The sequence below is a fragment of the Pieris brassicae genome, chromosome 2 (genome assembly GCF_905147105.1).
Source record: "Pieris brassicae chromosome 2, ilPieBrab1.1, whole genome shotgun sequence".
Taxonomy (NCBI): domain Eukaryota; kingdom Metazoa; phylum Arthropoda; class Insecta; order Lepidoptera; family Pieridae; genus Pieris; species Pieris brassicae.
In genome coordinates, this window is record NC_059666.1 from 22,102,829 (window position 1) to 22,125,472 (window position 22,644).

Consider the following 22,644-nt stretch of genomic DNA (forward strand, 5'->3'; position numbering starts at 1 on the left):
CATGTATGCAAATAACACTTAAAGACCAGAGCACTGACCGTTTTCTGTGACAATAGTGTAAATTTGATTTGACAGAAAGTTCATATAGCTTTTGTGGAACTTTCCCTAGATGGCGTTAAGTTATTAAACCTGAAATTTCAGTATGGTTCACTTGGCCTTACGCGACCTGTAAGTGTTATAAGATTTTAAATTAAGAATCACTTTTGTTTGTCAAATAGTAATTTGGGCACGGTGCCAACTTTGAAATTATAATATATAAATTCTATTTAACATTAAACCGCCCAGCTCATTATTCAATATGATAATTTAATTATGTTTATCACTCAAGAAATTATTACCACGAAGCTTTTTGTACAACAATGGAACAATTGCGTAATTAACATTTTTCTCAATTATTATGTATTTGTTCACAAAAAGTGGTAATAACTAGTTTTTGTTGTGAATTTTAAATTAATTGATTTGAATAAAATTAAAATGTTATTAAGTGCAAGTCAATGTAGCCTAGGTAGCTTAGTATAAACTTAAATATTATGCTAAACCTAGATTTTGAACATTTGGTGTCCCATGCCCCACCTTTTCAAATTCTTATGCCCCAAACACACAATTTAATTGTTTACTTAAGATTGTTAAATTATAAGTATGAGGAAGAAATTACTATGAAATTGTTAACGAAACACAGAAAGTTAATTTTAAAACCAATCAAAAACTGGAATTCAAATTCTAAATGATTTTAATAAATTTCCGTTTATTTTAATTAAATTTATTTTATTAATTTAACTAAAGTAGTGAAACTATATGTCTATGGTAAGGACACTTATTTAAATAATTATTATTAGCCCACAAAACTAGGACAATATCGACTTTCTGTAATGCCCTATGCACTAAGTACAATTCCTAACAAAGGCTTCAAATAATTTTGAAGTAAACGTCAAATTGGCTTAAATATGGAGGAAATAAACGTGTGAACTCTCCCAGCTGCGACTAGGGGCGTATTTATCGAAGTCCGTGGAAGGTAATTTAACCTTTTTTGATAATTAATGGTGCCAGCTGTGGATTAGGACCTGTTCAATTCCATTACGATGTGTCGTATTAAAATAACAACATAATTATTAAAGTTTTGAGTAAAAATCGTGAATTTTTAATACTTAATATTAATGTTACGTAATAAGGATCGGGATATTTTTTATGCTGTGAGAGACTACACACTTATGTTCTTCGTTTATACATAAGCTCACTTAAGCCCGGAATTATGGATTGTTTTGTGGCACTTCGCAAATAACATGGTGTGGTACCGATTGTGACCCAGTTTTCTAAGTAAATTTATAATCACAGTTTATTTACTAGCATAAGTAAAGGTTTTTTAATTAAACATCATCGAGTCTTATGTTTTATCCTCCAAATACAACATCAATACGTATATTTTATAATAAGCAATTTGGATGCACGTTTAATAATGCGAGACATTATATTGGTCAAGGCGAGGAAGTTGACCGTGGAGGTACGCCAAACGTTCAAACAATTAATGATGGTAGGTCGTTTTTTAAATACAATGGACGGCTTCGTTGACGATGAACTTTTGTTTATGATATTTTATCGTTGTACAAATGAAAAACTGGTTTTCTTCAGTCAGTCTTAATTAGTTTTTCATAACAGTTGTGTCAGGTCAATTACGAATCACTTCCATGCAAACTATGTCGAATTAAGCGAGCAGTGTTTAGCATATTACTGTGATTATTGACCTGTGGCTATTGTCTACAAATTTTCCTTCAAGTCAAATACAAGGAACACGTTTAGTTCAACAAAAACCGAAGAGTAATCGATAAAATATTATTGGCTTCATTCCAGCAGTGTTTTCAAGGACAATGCAAAGATTATGACTAACGATTTGGCTTCTAAAGCAAAACCTCCAATCATTGAATAAATTTTATACCAAAAGCCACGTAAATCGTCTACATGACAGAAATATAGAATACTTTTGACATTCATTCCGATAATGTGTTAAAAGAAAATTATACAATGCTACTTGTTTGCCAAAACAAGTTTGAAAATTTAAAGCCATTACAAAATTATTTGCTCCTGTTCGTTATTCATCACACGTTCTCTCTGTAGATTCTTATAATAGAATTGGAAAAGCGCCAGCAACAATTTGCGATAATCGTGTTCCAAGTGCCTGTATCAACTAAATGTTGATTGATGGTTTCCTTTCTCTAAACGTTTCGAGTGACCTTTTGTGTGCAGGTCACTGCGAATCTAATTCATATTAAATAAAGTTGGATCTATAAATCTCCAATTTTTATGCTTTAAATTGTTTTACCCCAGTCGGTAGCCAACATCAATATGGATCGTTTTTATACCGAGAATGATGTTCAGGTAACACATTAAAAAAAAGTTAACGTGGAAATGGAACGGTCACATTGGCTGTGTTTGTTATGACTGATGGGTCAAAATTCCCCTTATTTGGAATGTCCCAGTGGGAAAAAAAGACCCACCAGAAACCCGGGCAAATGTAGTAAAAACGATAGGATGGAAGGATTGGAAAATGGTGGCGAGGATGAGACACAAGAAACTTTTTACGTTAAACATAATGACATAGACTTAGTGTGTGGTTTATGTTGTAGTCAAATAAAGGCTATGTTTATTTATTTTAATGTGGTTGAGGTTAAAGTGAAGCTACAAATCACTGTAGAACAACTAATTAAAGTTTGATTACATAAACCACAATTTACTTTACATATCGAAAGCAATTGAGATCCGAGCCCAGGGGCTTAATGAGTTTCCAGTTTAATTTACAGTTATTGTTTTACCCTCGTGACGTAGTTTCCGAGCTTCCATGGCATACCAAATGGAGTTTGTACAAACATTAAAAGGCTGGGCAATATAACTTACTAGGCTGTTTGATTAATTAGATAACTTTTGACAAACACGTGTCAGCTTCTTTGACCTAAATCGGAGTCTAATTTCAAATCAAATCGCGAGTTTCTTTTGTTTTTATGGGATGCTTAGAATGTCCATTAAGAAGTCTTTTGAACAAAGAGCTGTAATGCTTACAGATATAATTAAAGAAGTAGAAGCATTTTAAATTAAAGAAATTGTTAATCCTATTTATGTAATATAACACTTTAGGAAGCATTTAAAAGAGAATTGGAATGATTGTTTTGTTAAAGCATAACAAGATCAAAAAACCAAAGTTGGAGAAGACAAAGTTTGAGATTATCTTCCTCAAAGAATTAGAAGTTTTGAAGTAGCTAAGTTCCTCAAGTTGGAAAGTTCCCAACTCAACTTACACAAGTAGCCGACTTTAGCTAACTTTCTGTCTAGCGTTCTTCCTCACTCTGATATAATGTGTTTATTTGCAACTCGTTATAAACTTAGTTTAACTATGCATTGTTATGATGATATAATTACGTGTGTGTGTGTTAGTCTTAAATAAACACGCTTACATTCAATAATATAACAATTATGTATGTACCTTCTGATAGAAGTTGTGATTTAGACTAACCTATAACTATTTTAAAATTATCTCTTAAAAAGATTTTCAAAACTGTTTGGGTGAAATTGAAGTAATCGAATTCTTAGTTGTAAAAGTTTCCCAATTTCACCCCCTGCTGTGGGTTTGAATCGTTTCAGAGTGTGGGTGTAGGGTGAGTTCACCTCTCCCTGAATTCGTGAATACCGTTCCCTACATAATTGGTGTCTGGCTTCGAATAAAGTTTGTATTACATTACTCGACTTAATTTATGGCATCTTATTCATTGAAAATTTCAAAAGATACATCTCCTTAATTCAATTAAAAAAAATTGTGGCTTTTAAAAAGCTTCGGGACATCGCTTGTATTGAAAATCGTGAGTTAATTACATTCAATCTTTTCGAAATATTGTAATAACAATCACATAAGTATCTCACTCAACAGATGCTCCAGCTAAAAAAACATCAATACAAAAAAAACTGTTATGCCGCACCCTTTAACGAGAAATTAACACGTCACTATAATCGCCAAGTATTAATTTTAATCATGTCTGTTATTTACAATTCGTATAATCAGATAGCGAATAATTAATTACAAAACAATCCGGACGTGAATAACTTAACCTTGAAACGTATTATTTTCACCTTAAGTGAGAACGTCTATAGTAAAACGTTAAATATTAAAGTAAATACTGTGTTTGCCAATTATAATATTATTAACACATTTAAGTCGTGTCTAATAGTCACGGAACTTAGATCATGATAGTGCAAGATGACTTCGTTATTACAACTATTGTTTGTGGGCAATTGTGTTCGTTTGCAACTGTCAAAAGTTCAAAACTATTGGCTCGCTAATTGACTGCGAGCTTTGTCATTAAAGAGGTTAAGTGGCTCTCGGTGGTAGTCGCTTATATCATCTTGTCTAGAAATTTTAACGATAACATTTGGATTATTTATACCCTTGTGTGTATACGACTAATTACACATTACAATTTATCTATGAAGTTTTAGTATTTGTTTTGATAAAACGTAACGGAAAAACACATACATCACACATTTACGTGGGCGGCGTATTTATTGGCATTGCGTAATAATTCTAGCTCATATAAACAAATAATGATATTCGTGATCCGTGTTCGAGGGTTATCGGTGTTTGCGGTTTTCAGTTTACTGTTCGACTTACTATGAGCGAAGTAATTTATAATTAAGCGTCTGTTGATAACGATAAATCAACGAGGTCAATTGAGAGCGTGCAAAAAATAGAAACTCTGTTCCACCGAGCGTGACCAAAGAATTGCGATGTTGAGACGCCAATCACTCGTCTCTTTTCCACAATTTAGATTATAATGTTTTGCCTCTCACTCTAGACTTGGCTTTCCGTTATTTTTATGAGCTCTTGTCTAAGGCAATTTCTACATTGAATATTACGTGACTCTGTGATCTCGGATAACTCATTTTATTGTCATTTAAGAAAGATTTGCTAGGCTTTGAAACCTCTATTTATTCTTAATTTAATACATTATTTTTACTAAGCCTTGAAGCTCATTTATTTTGACATCAAGGTAAATTCATGCCTACGTCTCTAAATTTGTATACCGTTGAGTTTTAAATGAAAAGAGCTTTGTCTAAAATCTGTCGACATCTGTATGCAAGGTTAAACGAAACTGCCACGAAGCATATCCAAAGAGGGACACGATAAAAACTTCTTGCATAATGTATACGAGAAGCTGTTTACGTTGCTATAAGAACAAGTTACATAACGGCAACTGCCTTTTATGGTTTAGGAATTGGTGTTGAATTCTATTTGCTAAATAATGCTATATATCAGCGATTAAAGATTCTGAAATTATATTTTTGAGTACCTACAATTGTTTTTTGAATAATCTATAGAATCTGCAATAAACGCACGTTGTATATTCTCACGAATAGAATATACTATTGAAAAGTTATTAATGACGCTTTATTTTCACTTGAGTTTCTGGAAATGTCTGGCCAAGTTCAGGGTTATATGGTGAATTCATTAACGCTTCCAACTAACGCTCAACTTTCGCTAATGTGTGGTCCGAGATTAAAGTTTAAACAACTTTCATTAAATAGGCTTTCAATTTGTTAAAAGCTTAACGTTATGGCTTAAGTTCTGGGTGATGTTTTTCGTAATGCAAAACGCAAGGCCGTAGGACATAATAGCTTTGACGTTATAAGAAAACTTAAAAATATTAAATGTAACAAAATTGCAGTTAGATCGTTTGAATGTAATAAAGGAGTATAATACTGAGTCACGCATGGCGTGATGGGTCGTAGAGGAAACGGTTGTCACGAAAAACATTAATATACGAGCGCAAGTCGCTCTGCGCCCACACGCGACAATCTCATAAGGTTTGTTAGTTTAGGTTACGTTTAACCAGACCAGTTAGTCATATTCAATTATCTAGAAAATGTTGAGAATCCAAAACATATTGCGTAGTTTGTGATTCACAGTCTCGTCTAATTGTTTGCTAACACGTGTTAAAAATTTGTTCGTAGACACTTACATATATCGTTTAATTCCTTCTTTCGAATGACTCAATGGGCATTTTCGGTCTCTTCGATGAATATCTTGACATCGCTTGAATGCCACTAACAAAGTCGTTTATATTCCTCCAATGTCTGTTTCGCTAAAAGGCCAGTGGTATTGTCTTACAAACCGCAAATCAGTGTCCGAGTATAAGTAGAAGATCGATAACTCCAATGAAAGAATGAATTGGCTTATTTTCGCTATGTTTATCTTTAGTGAGGGTGGGCACCGATCGATGGCATGCGAACGAAAGGAATGTTGCACAAACAAAAAAAGCACGTGGTACATGAATTGTTCCGCTCCGTTTAGCGGCGCTGTTGCCAAGCGGACGCGCAGACACGTGATGTTTTGCGAACAAACCAATTTCAAGATGGCTGCCATTCGCTTTCCCACGTCGCGCACCACCACTCTGCATGCTTTATTCTTGTTTCTTTTCTATTGGGCATTGCGATTCGTTTTTATGCGCTCACATGGTTTCGTCGTTCATTTCGAGTAGGATTTATTACCAAATTGTTTTGGTGTATTTTAATAATATTCTTAGACTTAGATTCGAACACACGCGTGGCAGTCGTGTTGGCATCATTAGCTATAACATGTGTTAACAGTGTAGCCATGAACATGACAGATGTGGGTGACGAGACTTATTCTGTCAATCAACAACACATTGCGGTCTATTAAAACTATAATCTACTTCTATTTAATTCATATTGCTGTTATTAAACGCGTTTCCTTTTGTATTAAGGATTCATTATTTATTTAACAGTCATCAATTATGGAATTTCTATAACTTAGTTTTATTATCGTCATTGTTCTGTCACTTAATACCAAAGTATTGATATTATTCGTCTCGCAGTAATATTTTAATTTACTATTGATTTTTTGAATATTTACATAATGTTTACGCACGTCAAATATTTGAACAGGTGAATTTCGCAATCTTGCAGCGAACTGTTTAATTATTTCTGGAAATTGTATGTTTATCGTCTATTTCTGACCTTGAACATTCAAGTTATATGTTGTCGATTTAAACGGTTTCAACTGTAATTATATAGTTTGTTATCAGTCGATACGCAAAGATGTGTGTCACGGCTAAGTGGCGTGCGTGTTTCGCGTTACGCGTATACATAAGTGTCGGTGTTGGCTCATACATATTCAACAGACGCTGGTCTGCGCTGATAGTCCGCACTCCGCCAACGGCCCGCAAAACTCACTGAATACTAAACGATCTCCTTTGCAAGATCTGCATAGAAATTGTCTTTGAATTTGGTTTCCTGTACCGAATCACAATCCTTTCAACAGGAAACTGATGAGACACTTAAACTAATGTCATTATTTAGTAGTAAACTTACCTTATTCAATCATCCTTTGTTATCAAGTTCATTTGACCCACATAGTCGCGAATAAGTGTTATCAAAGTGCCTATTAAGTTGTAAGTATCGTTTATCAAAAGAAACTGCAAAATACAGTAAGTAATTCACGTTTAGACATTCAAGGCTAATTGAGTTAGTTTTATACTAAAGTTATCTGGGTGTAACCTTAGTTAGTTTTTATAGACACGAGATATGTAATCGTTAAGATTTATTATTTATTCACTCAAATTATTCTATTTTCGATTGCGTAAAGAACAATTTACATGCAAAACAATTGCTTAATTATTTTAAAATTTCCGGTGTATGTCATTTGAATAATGAATTATAAATTTGAATTAATTAAATACACAACTGTCCTTTACCCGAGTATGTTTGATAACAAATCTTTATTTCTGATGTAAAGATAAATAAAACGCGCTGTTTGTCAAGGTGACCTTGAATCGCGAGGAGTCGCAACTTAACGGCTCCCTATTGAATGTAAATTCCGCAAGGCCTTGTCCACCACTCGTAACTTATACCTGTCAAATGAAAACGATCTTGACAATAGCATTATTCATTTCTTAAGTAATTAATACTTATGTGAGAAACCACGTGGTGCCGCCATTTTGGAAAATAAATAGCAAGATGGCGTCGCGAGGCAGGCGAAAGTACTCGATAATTATTATAAGCGACGGGAAGGCGTGCAAAAACGAAAAACCCGAGGATCTATGGCCGGGTAATGCACGCAATGCTTAGCTTGATTTATATCGCTCTCTTGTTTCCACAAGCTCAATTGTTCTTAGCTTTTATGTGCACGGAGCGCGCGATTCTGTTATTGTTTCTGACGGCCATGGGAACGCTGCATTTCTGTGACCTCTATACGTTATTGGCTTTTTAAGTTAAATAATTTTATATTAGTTGCATTGTACATTAGCTATTATAACTGGCGGAGTAGGTATGTTGGTTTGATATATTCATTTATTCTATGAACACCACCTTTGAATTTCCAATACTGAATTGACGCACACATCTTATTATTCAGTCAGGTGATGATATAGTGAAATGATTTCATCCGCCTTGATCCGTTTACATTTTGATGCTTGTGAAAATAGTAGTTTTTATATGTATTACAAAACAAGCTTCCGTAGATTTGTTGGAATGTAGACAAGTATAACGCCCACACAAATTGAGTGATATTTTTGTAATCTAAATATTAAAAATTCTTTGAAAACAACATCAAAACTTGTATTGTAACTTGTAACAAAAGGTTAGGACAACTTATTATTTATTCATGTGGCAGTGTTAAATTTATTGGGTATTTTCATCTTTTCTGTATACGATGGTCAAATTTATTCTAAATCGTAATTAGACTGTAATAATTTAAGATTTTATAAGAATTTGCTGTTGCAATAAGAGTTATTAAAATTACTTGACATTGATATTGACCTACATGTCAACAAAAGGGTTTGAGTTTTGTAAACTGTTTACTATATAGATAAATAGTCTTTATTTGTAATATCGAGCAACCCTGTAACTTTATTCGGAATTACAATACGGTACAGTCGTAGAAGTATAATTTCACAGATCAAAACTTTATTTCTCAACCAAAGACCCTTCTTAAAGAACATTCTGGTTTAGAATCTCATGACATTCCAACAAATGTCATTATGTTTATTTTATACAGAATATAAGTATAAAATACTAAATAATGTCGACTGGTATTATAAAGTATATTTTGTTTACACGCGAAGTTTGCTTGCCAAAACATTTGACCTCGTTCCCATGAAAGTAAGATCTGCGTAAACTCATACGATTATTTTTAGACTTGCCAGACCTCCTCTATCTGTTTAATAACAGTGAGTTTTGCCAAGTTGAGCCTTGTTTAATACGTATACATCATCGCTAGTAAAATTTATGATAAACACAGTTGGTATAATTCTTTGGTACCATATTTGTGGTCTAGCACTAATTTGTTGAATAAGTCACAAAATTTTACTAACAAACATTAAATGAGGACCTCATTCATCCGGCCATACATGGCACATTTAAACAACATCCGTTTCCTATTTACCTATGACGCCGAAGGACCAAAATTTTCCTTAAGTCGTTTTTCATCTGCCTATTTTTTATCTTGTGTTAAGTGGTATTTTATTGAGGATAAATAAAATGAATTTACTCGTAACAGCAACATGAGTTAATAAAATGCTTGATCCAGAATCTTAGTCATGATATCAGACAATGTGTGGAGGGTGCTCATTTCTCACGTACGAACCAGTTTGCAGACAGGTTTAGCCGCATACCGATCAAGAAAGGCACTCGCGGTGCCTTAAAGGGGAAAACAACGTGTTTTTTGCTTTGTCAAGTATGTCGACGGCTATTAGTCGGGACGTCGCGACACGTTCAAATAATAGCGGTTACGATAAAGATACTGCTAATTTACGTGAACTCTGATTTGAATTTGTAAGTCGAAAGTTCTTTTGCCGATTTGTGGAATGTATAAATTTTCGTTTAGTTATGAACACCTTGATTTTGACTTCGTAATACACAAACATTTTCGTCAAGTTATACGATAATGTTTCTGACAGCTCAAACGTGTAGAATTTTTAACAATGTATGTTCGTGCTTCCGTTTGCATTATGCCCACAGTGAACTGCTATTCATACAAATCTATTATTACTATTCACGTTGATTTTGGTTGTTCCTTCGAAGCTGTTTTGAGTCCATCGTTTCGTACATATTGTTCTTTTAAAGTGTTTTTGTATATTTTTGACTTAGCCATCTATTTCTATGAATGAAATTACAATAGTAGTGTCATATATAATCCGTTGTAAGGTAATTAATTCATATCGAACACCTGTAAGAAATCTGCCCCAACTGAATAAACTAAGACCGGTGTAAGCTGATGTAGAAATATTTTACCCAACGATGTCAGGCATTTATCTAAACTAAGCGGTGTTACCATAAATGCGGACTTGTGCTAAGCGCCTTAATGGCTTGGTATCCAGGTACGCGAATATTCTGAACATAACGGCTCTAAACGCATTATTTTATATAAACAAAGTATGGAGACATGACTTTTGGACTCCTAACACTATACTGGTATAGATTAGCACGAAGAAAAACCATCAAGCGATGAAATAAGGCACACCTACTGAAGAATTATATCCGCTTTAATAATAAATGAATTAAATTTAGCTCGTAAAGTTATCGAAATCGCTATTCCAATTTTGATATGGCCTGTTTGATTTAGCATAATTCACTTCAATGGACAGGTGATTATGCTAAGCAGTCGCTGCCGGTGCATGTAATTATGATTTCTATTGCATAAGTTACAAACCGGCTTTAATAAAATGTCAAACGACGAGAGCATTTAACAGCTGTTTCTCGATTTATTTAAGTGGCTTTTTGGAATTTATTGCTTGCAAACCGCTTCGTAAATTTTATTCGTTTATTATGTAAGTAAAATTGAACTCCAAATAATTATTGGATATCGTAACGAATTAAGGTCGACTTTCTAACGAATCCGCGAAAAAACGATAAAACTTTACACATGCGGGTTTTTGCGAACTATTTGTGGATTTTTACAAATATATGTGAATAATATGTAACACTTCGACTGTCTCCTGAAACGTAGTCATTAAAATGTATGCGGGTTTTTTGCTGGGGTTACAGCGAATCTCTTATAAATGCATATTATAGACTGATAGCCAGCTGCAAGTGGTTGACGATCGATGCGGGAAACAAAAATAGCTACAAATGTGGTTCTACTGACCACCTGCTTCATGCTCTCATAAGCCTCGGAAAAAATATACTTGTATTTTCAACTGTAGAAACTGACGAACATCTGTATCTATAACAGGTTTTTATTATATACTTTCTTTTTTAGTTAAGCATCTCTCTGCGATTCTGCTGTTTTGGTACTACATATATAATTATATTCCCGACTGTACTGCAACGATTTTTTTTATATTTGTTGCATTTTTTATATATCGAGCGGCAAGGTTAGGAGGCCTGATTTTAAGCGATACCGGCGACCATATACACATTTGCCAGAGGGCTCGCAAGTACGTTGCCGGCCTTTAAATGCGGTTTTACGTCGCCACTCAAAATCTCACAAAACCTAAAAACAATGCAAGATTGTTTCACGCACCTTTTACTGCCAGGTTGTCAAAACCGGTTTAAAGACGTTGGTAACGTTTTTAAATGTTTAACCTTTCTGGACCTAGTTCCATTTGTGTTTCCAGTTTCATTTTGCATAAATCTGAATGTTATTACCGCACGTTACTTTAGCAGGACGAAGAAACTATTTAACATAATTTGTTTTAATATTTCCAGGTACATCGCCAGAACGAGAACCTGCTGAGTCTAATAAAAAAGGTATTTAAGTCTTTTTTTATACAAAAATTTGATATTTAAACTTGATCAGGTGATATGGACAATGTTGAGATGAAATGTTGTTGTAAATTTTAAATATTTTAAGTCCAAAACAAAATTGATAGGAATATATTGAAGGCAGCTTTAGGTATGAATTGAACTTAAAAATCTTTGCGATTCGGAAATCTTGAGATGTGAATACATATTAACGTTCAATAAATTTAAATACCAAATATGTATGTACATATTATAAACGTCCACTCTCGTCACGTTAACAAAACCGATTCCTGTTTTTGAATATCATGTCTGTTAGGGCGCGATTACTAATAAACACAGAATGTACTCATTTTGCCGTCCCACATAAAAATCAGTTAGGTTCTTTTGATCAAAAAGATCTTTAAGGATGTGTTAATACTATTAGTAGTTGTGCAACATCTAATGTTGGTTTATTAATTATTCACATATAAATAGAATTGGTTTCAGTCTATCAAGATCAATGTATATTAAAATGCCAGGCTAATTTGTTGTAGCGTCTGTCTCAAGATTATTGATAATGGAAAATCCAGATCGTCATTTCACATTCAGATTGATTTCTTTGTTTGTTCGAACGTCATCTGCGTATGTATGAGCAGTTATGCTGCACAGCCGTCGTTTAAAATACAGAGGTCAAATCGGACGTTTAAATTTGTTATTGATATTGGTCTATCTAAATTTCAATAGGATCCCTTATAACGGGGTCATGTCGTTTTCGATAGTTTCTACATTATTCTTTGTTTCTTATCGTACTCTTTTTCCTTCAATAACATTACGCTTGTTATTTTATTCATGTTTATCATGTATCGCTTGTGAGCTGCATATTTAAGTGGAACTTGGTTTAACGAGGTAAACTTTAAATGTAGGTTGGAGTAACTCGTTCTGTTTGCTTTTAAAATAACTTAAGTACTTAACAGATATGTCGAAGTGTTTATTGATTGCTTCATTAATCGATTTGTTTTTAATATATATCGTGATTAGATTAATAATATCAAAAGTGGTTGATTCCTAATAATGTTAATATGTTTAGATATATAGCTTTATTAAGTAGACATAAATTCCTTATGAAGTCATCAATAAAGTTAAGTGTAAATTCTTGTCTTATTTATAGTTTTAAATTAATATTAAAACATCCTTCGTAGAATCGATAACAAGCTCTGGTTGAGAATGCGTCATCACGAATCTCATAATGTTTCTATAAATAATATATATGATGAATATTCATCGCACGAAACGCCCCAAACCATTTTATGGCGATACGAGAACCGGTCTCTCAATTTTTTGTCGATGTTGTTTAACTCGTGCGTTCAGGCAATTACGATGGTTATGGCCGCAACTTTACGATAGAATGTATTTATGGCCACCTGCTTAATAATGCGCGATGGAAGCTTGGACGGATATGATTAATCCCTGGCATGCATTTATTACTACAGGCACGTTTAGTCGATATGACTCGATAGTTTTACAGACGGGAATAGATGATAGTACGACATCACGACGCCGACGTGAACAGGAACAATGAGACTTGTCAATCAACTGGCATAATAGATGGAACTGTTAATGGTTTTTGATTAGCCCGTCGAGTCATTCTATCACAATAGACGCTAAACCTCTTTTTCAAATTCCACTATTAATTAATGATTCTATCTTTTAAGTACATCTAAGTGCATTGATACGTTGGATCACGATATCAGGAGTATGCAAATTCATATATAATAACAGTGATAACACAGACAACGACAAAAAATATCAAGGACTATGTGACGAAATTTTTATAAAAGTAAACAACGTTAAAAATTCAAAACTTTCTACACCTGATATTGACGTAGCTAATAGTAAGTTTATATCATACAGAGGCAATAAGCAGAATATAATTATAACAAAGTAAAATAATAAAGTAATAAAGGTCGGATAAGCGAATCAAATCTATATCGTGTTATCTTACTATGAAAGTCGTCGGTGAAAGTCCAGTTGAATTCGCTCGACCAATAAATACGCTCATGACATAACTCGCCTTCAAAACCGGTTTGCCTCTAATCTCGCTCGATTTTATTACTATTATTTAGTTAATCGTAGCAGACAAAATGTATGAGAACCTGGCTGGTTTACCTGCTCCCATTGTCGTTATCTTTTTCTGAAGACATGAGTCGGCTGTTAAAGATAAATAAATTTATAGCGCCCTTTCAAAAGATACTGTTATTTTTACCTGCTCCATGATATGGCATCTTTTGATTGCCTTGTCCTGATTCGCTTGTCGATCTTATAATTTGCACATTTTATTCGGAAACTTTTATTAGTAATGTCTGTGAGGTAATGATAGGCGTTGATAGTGACTACCGTTATAATTGGCAAGCTCCCGCACTCTGCGTTGGCAACACAACGGTGTGACAGTTGCCTTTATTGCATTAATGAGGCCGTATATCAAAGGTTCATTGCCCTTTACTAGGATGTTATATGGTTGTGATCTACATTACCTTTATTCATTTCATCCTTACATTATTTGTTTGATATATTCACAATCTGAACTACATCAACGTTATTGTTTACTGAAGTAAATTATAATGGTTATAAAGTTTCCCATAGTTCACGGTCACCTTCCACGGCACCTGTTTAATACTTCTAACTGGTAAATCAAGTTTTGGAACCAAGCTTGAAAGAGAATTTGCTTCGTTGGAAAGATATTGGAACGAAAACTTACCTGCATTTGTTGCCGCAAAAAAATGATTAATATCTTTGAAGAGTATTTTTAAATTCTCATTCGATTCAATTATATGAATTATAAAATGACTTATTGTTAGTGTGATTTAGTTGAACAAAACATTATACTAGAATTTTGTCTATATTTTTAATAATTATTAGGTTGTATGAAACATCTTTCATATAACCTAAAGTTATTTTCATGGCTATATACAATCGTATATAGCCATGAAAATAACTTTTTGGTTAAATATGGCACAATCGAGTGACGCATTTCTCGACATTTCAATTATTAAGTTTAGATTTTGTTCGGTTTCCTATTCTTAAGAAATAATGGTAAAAATTTACTGAGTGGTTTACATTGAAACTTTTTCGACAAAACATTTGCGACAAAAATCCTTTCAATTCTCTTGTAGGATTTCTGCGTAAATTAAAACTCTTGAAAGGCCAAGATTGCAACACCTTACAAATTTTCTCAATAACTTGTACAATAACCATATTAGGTAGCTGCCTTTACTGATATGAATCGAATCGTTTTCAAGATGGCCGTGGTCCACGAGTGTAGGTGTCTACTTTCTCCTAACGGTACTACTCCGTCCCCTTCACCTCGTCCGCTCCGTAGAATTACCATAATATTGACGTTATCTTATGAGATAACATGTATTTTAAGTTATCCAATTTGCCTTCACCGACACATACGACAATATTTGTTCTCAGATATTTGTTCATGTTCACTTACTAAAGAGTGATACACGTCATTTCCCGTGATGATTTCGATTCCTAAATTTGTGAAATTGTTCTTACACCTTTAGAAACTGTTAAGGTAATTTCACAACTCTTTGCCGACTTAATGTATATTTTCCCCTCAATAAACGCAAGCAATGCTTCATATCAATAAATTTCTCTGAACTTTACCAAGGTATAAGTGAGCTCATATCGCTTGAGGTCATTCACGAGTAAAATAAAAGGTCGAGCCACGATCTTTGACGCTCGTTACAACACATCGGAAACGGGTTATTGATATATATTATGTATCAAATACGTAGGCGTTAATGTATGCGGTCGATAACTTCTTAACTCTAGCTAGCAATGCTAATTAATGGGTGTATTTAAGTGATAAACGAATCGATAATAGCACGAAAATACGTGTATATTTATGATCAACTTCATGACTGAATAGCGTGCTTATAGCATTTAAAATATAACGTCAATGGTTATGAACGGCCGCCTTTGCCCGCCGTGGAAAGTTTTGGCTTCATTCCAAATCGTGTTTGTGCTCTTAGAATTGCATAAAATGTACTCCCGAGACTGATTAAACTGTGTCTTTAATTCGCATTCGACAGGGATTTATCTCGCATCCATAAATCAAATTGATTTCAATCACAATTGTATCGATAAAAAACGTTATTGTTCGGTTGAATTTTTGAAAGCTCGATCACAAAGCGTGAAGGGACAAAAACTATAACAAAAAACGTTCGTTCACGACTGGTTCGGTGCGGTTGTGCGCATGGCCATGCCTTATTTCACTGTATAAAACGAAAGGCACATGTGCAGCAGATGTCAAGGGTTCTTTTTCAAATGTGTTATTACGCCTCCACCCTTTGCACCGCCCCGGCAGTCACTGACCTCTATAGACATGTTTCCATTGTTTTGACCTGTTTTTGAGCTTGTAGGGTCAATTGATGTATCTTCTGATTCAAATGTATTAATGAATCTTCTTCTAATATTAATGCTTCATCTCACAAGTGTTTTTAATTTAAGTGCACGTTATAAATATTACTCTGCGTGAGTTAACACGTGTTTCGTCCCGTGGTCCTTCCACAAGGGATGCTTATACTATCATATTGTGAAACAGGTTCGCGTTTCAAGGTTATTTTTAACAGCTGCTGTTTCCAATTACTTAGGATATTCGATACTTTAATTGCTCTTGATAAGGGCAAGTTATTTATAATAGTCGATATTAGCTTCATCTTTAAAGTACTCAAATTCTTATATATCGAGTGTTTTAGTAAATATTCATCAGAAATAGTTAAGGCACGTCTGCTATTCGTTTCCTTCTCAATGCTGCTTGCTAAAAGCATTAAAAAGAGTAGTAAAAGTTGTTTTGCGTTCTTGGCTTCCTTTTTGTATACCATTCAGAGCCATTGTGAATCAAACAAATGGAACTGTTAAAGCAATGAATGCCAGCACAAAATTAATGGTTTATTGCAATAAAATATAAACGCTTTCATTTAAATACATGCCTAATTAAAATGAACTGGTATGAAATAAATCTAAGGGGATTCTTAATAATAGAGTTACCTTGGGGATACTCCTGGCGGATTTACTTTTAATGAGCTTTGATAACGAGTTTTGTTGATTGCTCTACAGGCTTTCAAAGGACTTGTGCCTATTTGTTATGTACAAAATTGTTTGTTTATTGGACAAAAAAGATGTCATCCAACGACAACTTAAGTCCCCATATTAAAGCTTAATTTCATATATACAGGTAATTGTTAATACAATGTTTTAAATAATCTATATTAAAGATAATTATAAATATTCGATTCTGAACAGCTGTTAGTGGAACAAACTGATCTTTTTTATAATCCTCTCGACAAAATTACCGGCTTCATACAACTGTTATGTAAATTTACTAAAAAGATTGCTTTTATGTGCTCGATGTTTTTCGTTTTGTGTCTTTACCTATATTGAGGCTGGTCCTCAGTTTTCGTCATCTTTTCCTTTGGTCACTTCGTTATAGATAAGTAGGTCTTCATTTATTTCAAACACGGGTGCCTGATGTTTAATTTTTGGATCTTACCGGTTCACTATATGATTTGTGTAAATTGGGTTATTAGGCTACATTGTACTTCGTTGCTACGATCTAAACTTTGATCGTATAAATCGAATACGCCAATCTCTCTCGGCATGTTTATAAATTGTGTGGAATCGAGTGCGCTAAAATTTGTAAACAGGGCGCGGTATTTGTCCTAAAATACTTCATACAGGAATTGAATCATCGCCAAGTGGTGTGCGTAGACGGCGGTCCGCGTCCGTAAACTCTACAAGATACTTCGCATTATTCACGTTCATCTTTTATATCTGTTATTTATTGTTTAGTTTTATCGACTGCTATCATTCTGACCTATTTTATAAGTGCCTATTACATCTTAAACGAATTATTAAATTACTTATCAGACAATATAAATACTTTTAACAATTTAATCTGTAACTTTACTAAGATGACTTTTTGAAGCTGAATTAAATAAAGTTTATAAATAAAGTAATAAATAAACCTTCTTTAACAGATTAAAGTAATTTATCACAAAAGTCGACGTTTAAAGTGCCTTATAGCATGGTTTAGATACTGTCACATCAAATAGACAGGTATCAATTGGATACCATATAAACTCTATTCCCGCGAAATACCCAAAATAAATAATAAAAGAGTTTATAGTTAAGCAGATTTGGCAACCTCACACACATGTATTTTTTGAATCCCAATTTTATATAAAGACATTTTTTTAAAATTCTTTGATTAGATAACTCTGAGATAACCAGATAAATAAGGAAAATGTAAGCAGATATGAGTAACAATTATATTTGTGATTTATTTATCTCGTGAACATGGAGTCACCTTGAGATGACCTTATAACAATAATAAAGTATTTATCTGCTATTTACTCGTAATATTACACGATTGTTATAATTAAATTTACGTTTTTAAACTTAAGGATAATTTATGAAAGGTTTTATGAGTAGAAAACGTCATTGAGAATTTAATGTATTTTATACTTCAGAAATTATTTATGTTTGAATTAAAATCTTAGTTCTCAAGATACAGAATCGTGTTTGGCCGATGATGTCTTTCTTTCATCGAAATCAAACCTATAACGTAGGAGGTGGACAAGTGCAATTAAAGGAATGTCATTGTTAGCTTTTTATAAATTGCTCACGAGTTCGTGGAATTAACAGTTGATTACCACATTCTTCGCACGCTTGACCGTTTACACAATCGAGAATTCAAAGACTACAGAATGTACGCAAGTGGTCACAATATTGAGGTTACATATTTAATGTTATGTTCTTGATTTTTTATGCAACTGTAATATTAATAAATTACTTTATCACACTGTGTATAAGTTGTGATATAAACTTTAAATATTAGGTGACTATAATTGACAATGTCAATCTGTCAATGTCTTATTGAAAGGTTGAGTAACATCAGTTTTGACATTCTTTTGTTTTTAAGAAACAAACACATATATAGTCAGATGAAATATAAAGTTTTGATATTGGATATGTTCTATAACAGTTTCACAGATTATCACGTTCATTAATATATACAGCTTTGTAATCAATTAAAGCAGTGTTGGCCTAGTGAGTTCAGCGTGCGACTCTCATCCCTTTATCGTCGGTTTGATCACTCATTTAACATTCGCTTGAACGCTACTTGCCTATTAGATTGACAAAGGATCATAAAACACTTACAGAAATATAACAAAGGTTGTAGCGCCACTGATAAATTTATTTTCATTATTAAAAATTTACATGTATTTATTACAAGTAATTAAGTTTACTGTCTTTTTTTATTTATTGATCTTTAAGTATTAAAACAACGTGAATGCATAAAATTATACAAGAAAATACATAACAAATTTTACACACATACACATCAATTGTATTCATTCACCTACCACAAATTAAAACAAAAAAATATAATAACTAACACTAAATAGAAACTCAAACCTCATTAATGAATGATAGTTAAGTAACAAAGTTTCTCTAAGATTGTTGTAAAATTTATCAATATTTTATTTATGTTAGTAATAAAGTTGTAAGAGCGAGATTGCCTATTCACCGGACCATTAAAGTATAGAAGACTTTTAGCCTTAGTAACTCTAGGATTACAGAGAAAGGAAAAGTGTTGGTAGGTTAAGGCTTAATAGGGATAAACAGGAGAAAATGTTCCCTGTTTAACCCTATTTAGCTTGATGTCAAAGAATTGTTTCGTTAATCAAGGATTTTATATAGAATTCACTATTTAAAGCTTGCTTCTGTTCAACGTTTATAATTTATTTACGTTTGAAACGGATGCGAGGCTATTTACGTTCGGCTAACCCAGAAGAAGGTTATTCGCGTATACACATCGTAACGTAACTTTTTATATCAAAGGTGCGTTTGCGCAGTAAAATCTTAAGGTTTTAGGCGAATGTGGGACTACACCTGTCGGAAATACCCACTGAATGACACATGTAACAAATTATAATTTACTATAACCAAGCACAAATTACATTCCTAACTATATATGGCACAAGAGGGTAGACACAAAAACATAACTTTCTTCACTGTTACAATTACTTTCCTTAACATGTTAATCACTCGAGTAAAGAAGGAAGATTCAATTAGTTACTCTAAGGTCACCTTTATACCGAGGTTAATAACTTCACCAGTTTTGGACCCGTTTCTGTAAATAATTAGTTTTCAAATACCCTCTTTTTTGGCACAATTAGCCTTAAACAGAAGTTGAACTAAAACCCACCTAGACACTATTGAATTCAATACAAGCCATTTACAACAAACTGAACTATGAAGGCGTACATTATAGTATAAAAAGATTTGAACACATTAATCAACGTTGCCGTCTCCGGGGGATTAGCCGCCGGGATATTCTATTCTCCGTCAGTAATTAATAGCTTTTGGCAAATGAACGCTAGCACAAATAGGCATCGTGACGCCACATTGCAGTTGTGTAATGGTGTAATTAATTTAAGAACAATACGGGAATGGTAGTAATGTACTTAACTCGTCACCAATATAACTATCATTTACATTGGTAAGTTTCATAAAATGTAACATGATGTATGGAAATAATTACCGAACGGCATAGATTAACATACGCTTTTAATTGTCCGTTGAATGAACTGAATCATATTCCTAGTATAGGTAATTTATAGTTGGTCTTTTTGTAATAAAAATTAATCCATTTCTGTTGGATTGTGTTGTCTTTTTATGTGATAAATGTAATTACCGTATTGGAGTAATTGGTATTGGTAGCTTATTTTGTAACAATAAATATATGCTTATAAACTTTAAGTAAATTAGCGTAAAGTTTTGTATAAAATATCAAACCATAAACACGATTCGACTGAGAGACGTATAAGAATATTACAGAACAGTTAAATTAAATTTAATGTGATTGAATGAGATAATAAATTGTTAACGAAATAACAGTCCAGACTAAGTCAAAAACCGTCTTAAGAGACACAGTTACCGACGTATTGAATTTGGACATGACAACACGCAGAGATCCAGAAAGCCTAGAAAAAATGGCACTGGCAGAGTGCACCAGGCTATTACGGGTATCACCCAGGAATAGAGACTTACTGAAGACAGGGGAGTGTGGAGGAAGTTATGTGGCGCCACTAATATGACCTTCAGAAATGAACAGTGGGACTGAAGGAGATGAAGAACGTAATAATATTTATGAAACAGATACAGGCTTAGTAGCAGCAGTGTACAGTTTAAGGCGGTTAAAGATCTGAAATAATAAAAGATTTAATAATACGTACGAATAGGACCTCATCTGAGTAAGATCACCGAAGTGTAACTGAGAAGCGATTTTGTTTATTAAAACTATGAAGTCTACCGGATTTATTACGAAGTCAAGAACCTCGACATTTAATTAAGCATGATTTATGGACGCCCACAGTTGCTGAGGCAATGTCTGTTTCATTTAATAATAGTGAAACTTATGAATAAAAATAATAAACTATATCAAGGCTTCATAAACTGACTCAGAATTAAAAAAGAAATCGTGATCTCAATTTCCGGACTGTTAATTAATTCAATTGCAAATTTGGACCGGTTTTATTGGAATTTCGAAGGAGTTATATCAGTTCGAACGCTAATGGTAGGACTTGTTCAGAACTACCTTTTAATGTTAATGACTATAACGATTATTAGTTCCCACGATTATTGTTCATTTGATTTCGTTTTGGAAGCATAATTCTGGCTTAATCGTTTAATCCATTTTCAGTATTCATTATATTTTGACGTAGCCTCATCATGAACAGATTAGTTGAAATTTCCAAAGACAATATTTTGTTAGTTAGGAAGTTATATAAATTATTTATTACTTTCAACAACTTTCACTGACGTTTCAAATGTTAACACAGAGAACATATAATAAGGTTTACCTATATTTTATGTTATCTGTTTTGTCTCACAGTTAAATTTTATATATATATACGGTAGAATAAAATAGCTAATTATGTTAATTTTATTATCAACATGTTTTCGCAACCGGCTTTTATGAAAATAGAACCATCATATAGGTTTTCCTCTTAAGAACATTTACATATATACATTATGGAATTGTTTTTAATTTGTACATACGCAAGCAGATGTTTTTATCGTTTACTTCATTTAATATATATTATTGCCAAAATAGGTATATCTAAAGAAAAGTAAAATATAATCTGGCGCTGTCAAATCACGTCACTCACAATATTTAAGTTGAAAATATGTTTTTCGAATGTTTACACACTTAAATTGTACAGCGATAAGCTTATGTGTTAAAGATTTGTGTGAATTATGTATTTTTTATATAACTCCTGAATCCGATTTCATTTGTATTTTCATTGAGCCAATGTTAAATAAAAATTTGCATCACATCAGTAATCTGTGTATCGACTATAATTTTAAAAATTGTTCGTTATACTTCTGTTTAACTACTAGTTGTAAATAGAAAAACGCTATGTATAATTATTTTTAAAATTCCTGTTACATCGTGATTTAAAATTTCGTACTCAAAGTTTTCAATATTGCTGTCTTAAGGTTTCTATAGTATCTATAATAATAATATCAGTCAGATTTCTGTATATGTTTCATGATCAATTATATATCGAATAGGCAAGTAGGTGATCAGCCTTCTGTGCCTGACGCACGCCGTCGACATTTTGGGTCTACGGCAAGCCGGTTTCCTTACGATGTTTTCCTTGACAGTTTGAGCGAATATTAAATGCGCTCATAGAAAGAAATTCCATTAGTGCTAAGCCGGGGATCGAACTTACGATCTTAGGGGTGAGAGCCGCACGCTGAAGCTACTAGGCCATCACGCCTTTTGTCTAAGTTATTCTTATATCATTAGTTATAACCAAATTTATTGGTAAAATTAGAAATTGTTAT

At 33.2% G+C, this 22,644-nt stretch overlaps 1 protein-coding gene across 1 annotated transcript in view; it reads left to right on the forward strand.

The window, feature by feature from the left end:
- Positions 1-22,644, forward strand: part of LOC123720840 (lysine-specific demethylase 3A) — a 137,070-nt gene that overhangs the window by 92,533 nt on the left and 21,893 nt on the right. The window contains exon 8 of the mRNA XM_045677629.1: positions 11,704-11,745. Coding sequence (XP_045533585.1) covers positions 11,704-11,745 — 42 coding nt within the window. The remainder of the gene's footprint in view (positions 1-11,703; positions 11,746-22,644) is intronic.